Raw genomic sequence first — 14,146 nt, forward strand, 5'->3', positions numbered from 1 at the left:
TTTTCTAACATTCAATCTTTGGTTGCAAAGATAATGTGCAGCTTTATCATTAAGTGTTACAAACCCTTAACAGCAAACCCAAAAACTACGCCCTTGCTAATGCAAATTACAAAACTTTTCTGTCATTCTCCCGTGAGTGCAAATTTTTCTTGGTATTTACAAAGCACATATTGTACTTTAATACTTTTTGTGAACATTAATTCTTTGGTTTTTTTTTTTTTTTTTTTTTTTGCCCAAAACATTATTAAGACTGATGGTTCTTGGGATGCATTACGTACAGTTTACTTTGGGAAAACTTTTCAGAAACAACAGTTTTAGGTGATAAGACTAAATGGAGTATTAATTTGCTCTCTCAATCACTTGGGTTGTATTTTGCCTTCTATCTTATTTTTAACCCTTTTTTGCACGATTTGTTGTTGTTGTTGTTATTAGTAGTAGTGTAATCGTAGTAGTACACTATGTAACGAAAAAAATTTAAGCACAAAGAAGGAGTTCAAACTGAAACGAAATTTTATATACTTAAGGAATGAACTCTGGCATGAATGCACAAGCCGGTACTGGAGAGGATTGTGGCTTAAAAGTATCGTACGCACTGCGTCATCTCGTGGAGGCAGTAATGCACTTACATTTTTTCATATTGTTATATGGGCAAACGTGTCGGAAAATTAGGAATTGCTAAAGATGAGGAATGATTAAATTTTTATGATTGAACTCGAAAACGAAAATGTTATTGGAAAATGGTTTTGAAATTTACCAATCCAATAGTTTTGCTTTAAATAAAGAACTGTAACAAAGGTACTTACCGATTCATCGGTGGGATTGATTGATTTTAGAACTTTTCCAGATGATGCATCTTGAAAACGATTATTTATGAAAAGTTGAGTTGGAAATTTTATATCCATATTATTTACATGCATATTGACCTAGAAAATAATATCAATAGATAAATATTATCATAAATTATAAAGAAGCCGAAACTGAAAATAAAAATATTCAAGTTAGATTATCAAAATACAAGTATTTTTCAGAAAGAATCATTGATATCAAAGTTTCGTAGTTTTAAAAATTAATTACATAGCAATAAACGCCCAGAAAAAGATATTTGAATTGTTCGAACGAGATTCAGTGTTAGTTCCTAGTAGACACTATGTTATTAGCAGAACAGCAGCAATACGACAACAGGTATACTTGAATTCAATGTACCTGTTTCTCGTTTCAAATTTACAAACAGCCACAAAACTGAACATAAGAGTTATTGTAGCAATGAGAATTAGTTTCAAAATGGTTTTCAGATTATTTAATGATATTTTGTAATCAGGAAAAAAATATAGTCAATACCACACAATCAAGAATTTTATTTACACCGTAACACAGAAGTAATGAAAGTACGATGTCTTATAATTGCACGTATAAATTATGAAGAAGCCTTTAATGATAGGGCAGAAAGTGTCCAGTTGATATAGGGTTAAGTTGCTACTAGGGTTTCAACTTTCGAGTGAGTTTTTGCCCAGAACTGAGAGTCTTACGAAGAAGCAACAGACTTATGCTGTTTTTGCTTTCGTATGCAGGAGAATCTGCAGTTTTCTTTTTGTTTGATAGTCATTTGTGAAAAATCGTTTTTTTTTTTGTGCACAAAAGTAAAATTTATATATATATATATATATATATATATATATATATATATATATACATACACATAACGCTTGTTTTCAACTCTCCTATAGGGTGTTTAAGTAATTATATCATGTAAAGCAATATACTGCTGTGCTCCTTAAAAAGGAGGTATGATTCTTCCCATCGTGAAGAGATAGAATGGATGGAGTGAAGACTTTCATTCGTGAAACAATCACACCAAGTCACGTGATAGATTTTAAAGCGAAGCATTGGAAAAAATCAGGTTTCTTTCGCTCGTTTCACGCAAAACGTGTCAACTATTCATCATTGTTAAGTCACGTGACTTGATATCTTTGCCCAAGCTTTTGCTAAGCCAATGATTGGACTTGCTCCCTCCATTTATGATTCCTGCTCTAAGATTTTTCCTAATCGCTTGTGCTCGAAGCTGTTTTTTGAGTTAACGTAATGGCGCTTGGGTCAAGTTGGTGTCGTGTAATAATTTGACTCGCAAGTTTTTAAGTTTCCTTCCTTTACCAGAAATGCTTAGAAATGACGTAAAAACTTAAATTAAGGAACTGCATCTTGAAATATTTGAAAGATCGCATTTCGGAGAAGATAGCCATACTTATGTTTGTACTAACTGTAAACATGATTTGCGTTTATCATCTAATTCGGTTTAAAACTTGGAGTATTTTCGAAGAGTCTCCTTTAAAAACAACTCTTAGAAAGTTCTTTTCGTATCTAATTCAGCATAACAGCTTATTCATTTGTGCATCAACTTGACCCTCGTTGGATAAGGTTTTCCGCATTTCGAATTTTTTTTAAAGATGTTTTCATATGAAAAAAAAAATGTCATCAAATATGTTGGATAGTTTGCTTCTAAAGGCGAATAAAAAAAAAGTAAATGTAGACTACTTCTTTCATTTTAACTGAGCTGGACGAGACGAGCAGGATTTTGTCTGAATAGGTCATATTGCATGCGGTATTAATTAAATGTCTTGTGCGATAGAGACCTGTGCACTAAATTGGAAAAGGTCGGATGTTTTTTGTCCTAGTTAATCGCAGCAACACTATTTATTTGTTCGCTTTCATATTTTACCAACTTCCTAAAATTCTCATTCTTCCTGACACAAAACAAAAATGATTAGTGGATTTGAAAATGCTTTCTTACGTTTTGATGCATTAAGGGAAAAATGCATCTTTAAGTAAAATATGTAGACGAGCAATAGTGCAGCAGGGACAAAATAATAACACTAAGTAATTAATGGAACAATATACAGAGAAGTCTGTTAGAAAAGTCTAAAAAAAAAAAAAATTACAGATACGTTCGAGCGTTTTACACTCAAACCTGTTTTTATGCGGTCTTTTTTTTGTGTGTGTGTGAGGTTTTTTCTGTGCGATTTTTTTTTTTTTTTTTTTTTTTTTTTTTTGTGCGGTATAAGAAAATTAAAAACAGATTGGGACTCAATTGACGAAATTGTTTATGAAACAAGTGCGAGGTAGTATCTTCAAGTGACGACAGGGGCACCCTGATGGGAAGTCACAGTGACTTCCCAAAAATTTCCTTATTCGGGAAATTTTGTCTGACAATTAGCCAAAATTATCATGTCTCGGTTTATTTTGATTTCGTTTAAAGAAGCTATTCCTAGTTGCTTGATAAGTTTTTAGGTTATTTTCTACGTGAGACTTTTTTATGCGTTCCCTATCCACCGCATAAAGAAAATATTTTTTAACTGTGTTGCGAAAACTATTTTTATAGCTAATCGTGAAGTTTCAAACTATTTTTTATGCGATATTTCTTATGCGGTCTCTATCTACTACACAAAAACAGGTTTCTGTGTACTACTTAAACTAAACGGACATTTAGTGTTTCCATGCATTAAAAATTATTTAGTAAATTTTACCTCCTTTAGTTCCACAATATGTGCTAAGAGTTAATCATTTGCACTAAGAAAAATAACAGCAAAAATATTTGAAGAAGAAAAATACAAAATCTCTTAAAATTGCAGGAAACTTACAGCATTGAACTCTAGTTTTGGAGACGCTGAACCCCTGCGTTGTCTCAAAATCACAGACTTAACAAATTCTTCAAATGTCGTAGCCATGTAAACATTCTCATTTTCAATTGTTATGCCACACTTTTCCTTAATCTCTTCGACTAATCTGTTGAACGAGAGAATTTAATTGCACTTTATTGAATCAATTTTGATTCATGAATAGCATTTATCAAGAAAGACAGGTAAGTTAGAATGAATAATTTCTCGGCATCAAAAGAAATTGAATGGTATAAACTCAAAATCGACCTTCGTCGACTTTGTTAAAATATGGTCACGTTACGAACATAAAATGTTTTGTAATATGAAACTATTTCATGATGCAATTTTACGTTGCAAACTATTAGCTTGGGTACATTTCACAGGCTAGCTCTACAGCTTAGAGATTAAAATATTTCAATTTTACTGTGTTTGAAGTTTCTTAAATGTTCCGATAGTTGGAGTAACAAAAAAAAAGCAGGTTTCATATACCGCCGTAGGCAGGCAAACGGCAGTATCTGCAGAAATGCGTTTTCGAGATAGTTAAAGAAATGAATGTTGGATTCAATACTATCCAAAAAAAATGTTGGAATTAGATGTTTTTTTCTCGCCTTTTTTTCAGCGGAAACCATATAAGCAATCTTGTACAATAATGTTAACGTACAATCGATGAAAAAAATGCAGAAAAATGAAAAATTTGCGGATACTGCCCTTTACCTGCACACGGCAGTATACTACTGTACATGAATTAGAAACGTGTTTTAAAAATCAACAGCCAATCAAGCAATTCTTCAATCGTAATTTTAGAAAAACCATTTTAGTCTGATTATGATTCTGAGAGTACTATACACATTTTACTATTTCTGAGAAATTTATCTCGTGAGAATTTTTTTAGAAAACTTTTGTGTTTGGTCAACAGTTTAGGCTTTCATAGTGCTTAGTTGACGACTTATCAAGTTTATCCATCTTTTTGCAACCATGAGAAATACCCTGAATTAAGAAATTAATTAGTGCGTTTATCATACCTTTTTAAATTTAAAATAATTTCCTAAATTTTGTATGTATCATTTAACGACAATGTATATGAACTTAACAGGATTACTCTGATTACAATTTTAAGCAAATCTCTGCTATTTTTAACATGTAAAATGCGCACGGTTAACCTAGAGGATTCTCAAAATGGTTGTACTTTTAATTTTCTTCACATTTTGGAAACATCGTACGTTATAATAACGTAGGTGAAGTTCACGTCGAACTGCTTTACAAACTGCGTTCTACAACGCATCTAGGAAAACGTCTACTCATGAAATTTCTATTCGTAATTCAGTTTACATCTAGTGTCACTGGTTCTTTCCGATAAAAAATCTTTTTTTCATGTACCCCCCCCCCCCCCCCAGAGAAGAAATTAAGTAGCATTTGATCAGAAAGAAATTTTAAAAAATCCAAATTTTTGTAGCAATCAAAAAGAGCATGGAAAAACATATTTTTGGTCACATAAGTATTTTGCCCTCGTCACCAGTATCGAAATATGCGGTCATAAAATCAGTTGAAAATTTAGGAAAAGTCACCAAATTTAGCGAGTTTTGGTGAGTAATTGAAAACATCTTTCACATGCTTTGCAGACGGATGTCCTGCTACACACAGATGGTGAAATCGCATAGTACCTTCAATGTCTCACTAAATCTTTAATATTGGCTCTTTTCTTAAAATTTCGGCAGACTTTAAAACGTTATACCTGGATAATAGGGGATACGCGAGCAAATAATTTTTACATCAAAAAAAAATGTCACAATTGTGATTGCTACCTATTTAGTTTTTTGCACTACTCCCTTGGTTAGTAGTCGGATTTAACCTATCCAGTTATAACAAAAATATTCGTAACTTCTATCTAGTGAGGATTGCTCTGATAATATTTCTGTACAATTTCTATGATTTTCACGAAAGTAAGATATTTATTTCAATTTTCTTATACAAGAATTTATCTATACTATTTAAACCTGTGCGCTTCTGTTTCTGTGTGTATTTGTATGACTATAACTCTATCTTCTCCAGACTGTCAATGTCTACTAAGTCGATACTGGTACCGTTGAATACAGAACATCCAGAAAAAGTCATTCTATCCTGTCTCACCAAACTAAACCTTAAGGGGCCAGGGATATGAATTGATAAAAACAATATCTAGGACTTCCAAGGAAAAAACATTAAAATCATCAATTGTCACTCGCCGCAGGGGGCATTGAACCACCGCAGTTGGCGAACGGGGGCTTGCGAGCGAAGCGAGAAATGGGCAGAGCCCATAGTGTACCATTAAATTCTGTGCGCGACTGTCTGTATGAAATCTCATCTCCTCAAGAACCACTGGTAGTTCAGAGTCGAACGAGATACACAAGAATTCGAAATATTGCGAGGAACCGATTTCGCCATCATATAACATCATTACGACTTAGTTATTAACTAAAACGTCAATAAACGTTATTTCAACTTTAGCCAATTCGGCTGCCTGAAATGAGAACGGGCGAAATGTATCTATGGCTTATTAGTGAGCAAGTCACTGTAGGGAGCTAACGGGGGTTTGCAAGCGAAACGAGCAGGTGCCGAACCCCCTAGTTGAATATGAATCTCTAAATTGATTATATGACGAAAATATACAAACCACATTCTACACACCTTGCCACATCCATCGATCCTGCCCCGCTTTTGAAGAAGTCTGTATCATTTTCGATTTCCGCGCTAAGTATTCCTTCCCAAATTACCTTTAGAAATAAAGTCGAAAATAATAAATTTCGTGACAAATATGGAACTGCAAAACAGATATGACACATTAAAAGAAATACCTTGATGTTATCTGAAACGGCCCTTTCTTCTTCAGTTAAATCTATGTCCTCTGATTCAGATTCCACTGCTCCGTACCTTGAAGCATTTATAACGCGTCCACTGTCCTCCAACTTCATTGTTTTTATATTGATCTAAAAAAAATATAAATAAATATTTGAATTTAACTAAAGCACTAATGGCTTACAATAATTCTTATGACCACTAATTTGATTGATATACATGCGCACAAGAACGTTAACGGAGGGAGTAAACGGTTCTGTTAACTTTAGAACCACGAGTAAAAGATATTTTACGATAATACAAGGTTAGCATAAAATAATATCCCGGTTTTAAAAGTTTTTATTTCATTAACTATTACACTTCGCACTATAAATGATGCTTAAAAATAAAGATTAACTGTCCAAATTTCTTTTCACTCACAAATGTTCGATGTGCACGCCTTTTTTAACGCGACACACGTCTAACATGCATTTTGGAGTGTTTCACTGTCAATTTTTCATAATGCTACACATATGCGATCTTTCAGTTCTTGCAATGTTGTAGGTAGGCAATGGTGGTGTATAAAACACTGTCTTCGACGAAACCCCATTAAAAAAATCACATGGTGTTAGGTTTGTGGATCTGGGTGGCCAACGCATTAAGGATCATCTTCACCAGCAACAACCAATCCAGTGTTGCGGAACGTCAGTGGCTCAGCGAAGGGGGGGGGAGGGGGAACGCCCCCCCCCCCCCAGAGGTCTTGGCTTTAGCATTGCTGCCAATCTTAATACAATAGCTAATACACTGTTGTGATCAAAAAAAAACCCTCCAAAAGGATTTTCAGGCTGCGCTAGTGCGGAACGTACACGTTTAAGTAGTTACGTACGTTCAAAAAAAATTGGACAGTTTATCTTTATTTTTGTGCATCACTAGCTGCATTGCCCGGCTTTGCACGGTCTACCTCAAAAATAAAAGTTTTGTTAATTGACGCATGTTCAACAATCAGGCTTCAATTATAGGAAAAAAAATACTATAAAATTTCCCGTCCAAATAATCATTCTCAAAGAAAGAAAACGGCAGATCAAAAGTTCATGAAAAAATTAAACGCAACCCTCCATAAATGCAACTAAAATCCTTTTAAAAAAAAAAGAAGGTAAATCGCCAAATAATAATCAAAATGGAAAATTTTTATCTGAAAACAAAACAAAAAAAAAAGTTTAGTCACAGTCGAGGGAAAAAAAAAGGTGGCAACCTTCTGAATTGTTTTCACGCTAATTTAAAATGAAATCGCGCAAACGATAAATTTTCGACATAAAATTTCTATTCCATGAGGCTTAATAATGCTTTTTAATTTTTTCCTGGTGATTTAACAGCTTTTTTTTTTTTTTTGGTATTCGAAGGAAATTAATGAACTTCATGGGTATTTTTCGCGGGCTTTTGAATGGGGCCAAAATCGAACTGGTCTGATAATTATTTCGGGTAGAAAAAGCCATTTAATGCCATTTTCGCGTCTTAAAATTAAAATTCGAACGGTTCGGTACTTATTTTGGCGTTCGAACCCCCCCCCCCCCTATGTTCCTTCTCGAATTAATTTTTTAAAACCGGGATACTCTTTTATGCTAATCCTATATATAAACAAATGTGTTCCAAAATCTAATCTTTAAGTTTTATGTAATCTATAGCTATTACAGTAGTGGTTAAAAAAAAAATGCATCACCTGCGCCGCAAAGGACAGGAATATCATCCCGACAGCATTCAACACACAGTCAAGCATCCCGTATCCCAGATGATTTGGGGATGTATTTCCGATCAAGGAGTTAGTGGGCTTCACTTTGTGCAAGGAACAGTAAACGCTCAGGTGTATATTGGCATTTTGGAAGAGAAATTGCTTCTTACTATCCGGGATCACTTTACTTCACTTCCAAACGTCATTTTCCAGGATGATTCTGCTCCATGCCATAGAGAAAAACTATTAAATAACAATTTAAAAACCTTTATCCTGCCATTAGACGTAAATTGATATGGGGTTAAGTAATTTTTTTTCTCTAAACTCACACGCAGGTTCAGAAATGGAAAAATGAGCATGGGGTCAGCAGTTTGCCTTGGCCCGGAAACAGCCCCGATCTACGTAAACAATTATCGGATTCCTGCTGTTAAATGTTTATTCCATAAGTTTTTCAGAATTTCACATACATTCATCGTTAATCGGTCGACCAAAACTTCTCACATAATCCCATCGTTGTGAAAAATGCGAGGGTGATGCAATTTTTTTTTACCAGCACTGTACCTTCCTTAATTTTTTACCATTATGATAATTTTAATGAATGCTGTTGTTATTGCTGTTATAATTTTAGGGTAGTGATAGTGAGTATTGCTAGTTTTTGTACACTAGTATCATTCTTTACCTATTTTTCGGATTACCGCGAAATTCTTATATACGCGGTTACCGCGCCAATCTCTTCATTCAGTAGATAATTGGGAGTTCACTTCGATCCATATCGTTGAGATCGCAAACCAGCTATGCAATGAAGGTAAATGAATAAAATTGCTTTATTGAATGACCTGGAATCCTGGTCTGAATCTAATAGAAAATGTATAGAGCCTCGTTCTATCTCGATGAGTTGGAACATAACTTAAAAGTAAACAAAAATTTATGAAAAAAGCTTTCCTCACTTACTAAAATTAAAAACAAATTTCATAAATAGAAATAAAAATCAAATCAGCACTCACTGCTTTACCATCTTTTCCTTGAATAAGTAAGCCAGCGGAGTGAACTATTGCTGGAGATTGCAAGCCTTTAATGGTTACTTTCTGACCGTCAGGAATTTCTCCATCCCATAGAGTTGAACCATACAAACGTACAAGCTGTAAACAAAGTATTGCTGAATAAAGTAGATTTTCAAGACAATTACTTGATGCGTACAACAAATTATTAAAGTTGAAGGCCCAATGTTCATGACCAGGGTCCGACAAATCTCGGGCACCAGGTCGCTCCACGTGATTAAAAAAAACTACCTTGGCAACTAGTTCTTTCAGAAAAGAATCTTTCTGAAGTTATGATACATTGAATTTTCATATAAACTCTGACAAGGAGACCTCACGGTCTCGGAAATTCAGATCGGGTTGAAATTCAGCAGATTAGTACTACCCCTTGAGAGTGTCCACACAATAAAGTAATAAAACGCATTAGCCAGAATATTCCGAGAAAACAGCCTCTAAAATTTTACGCGCAGCCTAAATATATTAGTAGAGATTACTCCTCATCAACAGCTCGGTGGCTGTGTGGTCAGTGAGCTGCATTCCCGTGCTGTCGATCCAAGTTCGATACCTCTCGAAGAATTTTTTATACAAATTTAAAAAGCGACCATTTCAGCAAATTGAAATTTGAATTGAAGATAACACTTGAGTTTTAAATACGTAGTGTATTTTTAATCGAGAAAATAGAGAAATTCTATCGATTATAAATTATAATTTGAATTACCACGGCAACAAAATTAGGGTAGGACTTGTTAATTTATATAAAAAATTTAAAAATATAGCTTTTTATTTATCAATTATCCATTTATATACATACACCTGAATGATAATTATCATAAAAACACGGAAAACAAAAATTGTTCTACCATCTTGCACAATGTATAAAAGAACATTGTTTACAGGAGCAACCTTTTAGTAAAATATTCATAGAAAAACATACTTCATTAACAATCATGAAAATTTCTCTTTTGTCTGAAAGTTTGGAAGTATACCAAATCATTTTATTGAAAATTGGCGATGTCGATGATGGACTATTGATTATATTTTTATAGTCTTCAAGGGAATTTATTTTTCTATTTTCAACGTGATACGCACAATTTTGTATACGCTATATTAGATTTTTTTACCAGTCTATAAAAATAGGCGTCAAAGTTGAACAAGTGAGGTACATTTTGGTGAAAAAAAAAAGAATTCTTTAAGAGGTATCGAACCCGAGATGGATTGTATGGGAATCCAGTACGCTGACGACATAGCCACCGAGCTGCTGCAGACGAAAAATCTTTACCAGTATATAAGCTGCATGCTAAACTTTAGAGGCTGTTTTCTTGGAATGCTCTGGCTAGTGCGCTTTATTACTTTATTGTGTGGATACTTTCAAGGAGTACTACTAATGTGCTGAATTTCATCCCGATCTGAATTTCCGAGACCGTTAGGCCTCCTTGTGAATTCTTCTTTTTTCTGGCGACTAAAAATGTTTCCTAGCGTCCAAGATTTTTCAATATTTGTCGGTCTCAGTGTATGACTTCCGCAAAAAAGAAAAAAAATCTTTCCAGTCTTACTCCAAAATCTTAAACGAAATATCGAGTGTTCATTATTTTGTAAAAATTAATGAGGACATCATGGCGTCATGACAACAATTAAAATTGCAGCCAAAAATAATACTGAAGGAAAATATGGAAGGCAGGTTTTTTTTTTCTAGTAGAGATGGGCAGTATAGTTATTTTTAATGATTTGTTCATTGTAGGATCTTATTTTTCGCCCGTACACTGAACTCAATCCTTTAAAAAAAAACTTCGGAGTAATATCAATGCAAGAGCTATTCACATACATTAAAAATGTTTCATCAATTACTATTTTAAGGAAAAGCAACTAAAAAACTACCTAACAGTACACTAAAAAATCTCGGAAAACTCTCTGAATATACAAAAAAGCTTTCCGTAATAAACAGATTCGTACGCCCTCAACAGTTTTCTGCTCTTATCAAATACCTTTTCCCGTTTAACAAGAAAGTAAGAGTCGACGCCTGCGCAGCTCACACGGCAATTTTATAGTCCAGCACCAAATCCAAACTGAAACTCGTGAAAGCACGCAATGAAAACAAGTGCTGACTCATGTGCGAAGTAACACTCATCAAGGCCATTAGTAGAAGTTTTGTTCCTAGCATGAATTCACTGAAGATAATTTTAAAGTCTTCTTTTTTCTTGCTAATGTATCGTCATGAGATTGAATTTGAAGCTATGGTCACTTATTTTTAAGTACGAAGTGCGACTTCTCGACACATGCTCGCGGAAGGAATACAAACTGAAATTAAAAACCAAATAACTGCCGAGAGGACGCCATGTAAATTCGTTGCGTCGCATAACTTGTGTAGGTAATTTACTTTTTTCTTGGATACTTTTCTTCTTTCTACCAAATGGGTAATTTTTGTAGGCAGAATTTTATTCTGTCATAAAAATCACCTTTTTGGTGACCAAAGCCTGCAAAAGACCACCACCGACGAATAGGTAAGTCGCTTTGCAACTCTATTACTTTAAAGTGATTTAGTTCATATAAATCTCGTTAAAAAAAAAACTATTTTCCTCAGTATCATTTTTTCGTTGTGAACTATTGCAATTTGAAAATATTTTACATTACATAGAACACATATTTAAAGTGCAAGTGTGTCTAGTTTTATTCTGTAAAATTTATGAATTGAAGATTATAAAAAACTTTAAATAAGTGTTATTGTGTACTTTGTTTTCATGTGTCAATCTCAGTTAATATTTGGCTGAACATTTATGTATCAAGCATTATGAATTAAATGTTATAATATGCAAATTGTCAGGCTTGATAGTTCGTCTTTACAAGAGAATGAAAACATGCAACCTTAAACAGTGTAGCTAGATTGTATGAAGTAAAAAAAAAAACTATCTCTTGTAATTAGGAACATAGTGCTTCAGTATTATCTAAATGACGTTATCTCTTTAAATATTTGCATTAGCGAAACGCTTTAAATTAGTTAAATGTGTATTAATTTATTCAACAAATAGATTCATATATGTATTTAAAAGTGTCTTCATTTTTTTCGTTTTACGAGCCTTAATTTTACCAAAAGCAAAAAAAAAAAAAAAGACTTAATAAAATAAATAATTTTGTATTTTTACACCATATTAAAGTATTTGACTTATAATTTATATGATACTTTGATTTATAATGTATATGATACTTTGATTTATAATTTATATTATACATGAAATATTATTTATCTCAGCAGAGCTTCATTAATACGATTTATTTTAGTTGCAATGTACCTGCCCTTAAGGGAAAGAAGCTGCAAATATAACAAACAAGAATTATTTCTCAATGTTATATTTTTGGGTTTGGGGTCAAAATGTCGCGGCCAAAATGTCGCCGGGCCAAAATGTCGCCGATCCAAAATGTCGCCGGCCCAAAATGTCGCCGGGCCGAAATGTCGCCGGCCCAAAATGTCGCCGGGCCGAAATGACGCCGGTCCAAAATGTCGCCGGTCCAAAATGTCGCCGGGCCGAAATGTCGCCTGTCCAAAATATTGCCGATCCAAAATGTCGCCGGGCAGAAATGTCGCCGGTCCAAAATGTTGCCTGTCCAAAATGTCGCCGGGCCAAAATATTGCCGATCCAAAATGTCGTCGGGCCAAAATGTCGCCGATCCAAAATGTCGCCTGTCCAAAATGTCGTACATCCAAAATTCGCTCATTCAGTTGGTAAGAAAAATGCATATGTACAAAAATGCTGTTTAACACCAAATTTGCAGAATAAATGATTACTGCCTTTAATGAATGTCTCCGTCAAAAATGGGGCTGGACTAAAAATTGATTAAATTCTAAAAAGATTATTCCGTTTTGATTCTCGGCTGTTTTTCAGCAAACAAATAGAATAAATACAAGCGTTACGTTATCTTATTTCTTGTGACTCGCTATCTACCAACTGTAAAACGTTCTGACGGCGTTCAGTTCTGACGTTCGCTAAATTATTTTAAACTTTTCTTCAAGAATAGTGTGCGTTTGTATGTGACCGATTTTTTGGGGCCATTCTACGTCAAAACCTGTAGTAAGAATTCGAACGATACCCGCAAGTACCCATATATGATTTAGGGCTGCGAGGTTTTTTGCGTCAATTCGTTCAAGATAGTGGAGTAACTGAACGTTTTCATCGATATGCGTGACTTTCATTGCTCAAAAATGATGAACGGAATCAAATAAAATGTTAGGAAGCAGCAGGGGGACAGATTTTGGGGTCAATAACACCAGAGGGTGGTGCAATCGAATGTTTTTTTTTTCCTTTCTTTTTTATTATCTGTGACTGATCTCAAAAAGTAATACAGTAGACCCTCGTTTCCAGCGGGTCTTTTTTACGAGGTTTCGATTATACGCGGTTGAAGATTTGACATCTTTATTTTATTTACGCAGATGAGTTTCGGTTTTACGCAGATGCGGCAATGCAAACAGGTAACATTTTCCTCTCTTTCAAAACCGAAGCTCCTAAAGATTGCAGATTACACGTAACTGCATTTTGGCGTGCTGATAATCGAACTTGGGTCCTTGGAGACATTTTATGCGATTGGTTCCAGAGCTTTTTCCATCAGAAGTAAAGTGATTAAACTCACACAGTTCAGAACTCACTGGAAGAAGAGCTTTTAGGAGTGACAAAGGAGGTCAAAACCAACGAGGATACCGACTCCGGTGCCACACAACCAAAAACGCTCACATTGAAAATTTTCGAACCATCCGTAGACAATAGAAATGATCTTTCTGATTTGTTAGTGAGAGAAGATTCTATCATGGAAATGACGCAAGTGATCATGGATGAGTTAATGCTCCGCAAAGAATTAGAGGAAAAATTCTTAACGACTACCAAAAGACTATCATAGCCAGCTCTTCTTCATAAAGAGAACACGAAATTAGTTTGTTT

At 34.4% G+C, this 14,146-nt stretch overlaps 1 protein-coding gene across 1 annotated transcript in view; it reads right to left on the reverse strand.

Moving 5' to 3' along the window:
• LOC129231863 (mitochondrial 10-formyltetrahydrofolate dehydrogenase-like) overlaps positions 1 to 14,146 on the reverse strand; it is a 126,648-nt gene that overhangs the window by 62,567 nt on the left and 49,935 nt on the right. The window contains exons 7-11 of the mRNA XM_054866248.1: positions 9,192 to 9,326; positions 6,482 to 6,613; positions 6,315 to 6,400; positions 3,633 to 3,777; positions 804 to 923 (exon numbers count right to left, since the gene is read on the reverse strand). Coding sequence (XP_054722223.1) covers positions 804 to 923; positions 3,633 to 3,777; positions 6,315 to 6,400; positions 6,482 to 6,613; positions 9,192 to 9,326 — 618 coding nt within the window. The remainder of the gene's footprint in view (positions 1 to 803; positions 924 to 3,632; positions 3,778 to 6,314; positions 6,401 to 6,481; positions 6,614 to 9,191; positions 9,327 to 14,146) is intronic.

Source organism: Uloborus diversus, chromosome 10 (genome assembly GCF_026930045.1).
Source record: "Uloborus diversus isolate 005 chromosome 10, Udiv.v.3.1, whole genome shotgun sequence".
Classification (NCBI taxonomy): domain Eukaryota; kingdom Metazoa; phylum Arthropoda; class Arachnida; order Araneae; family Uloboridae; genus Uloborus; species Uloborus diversus.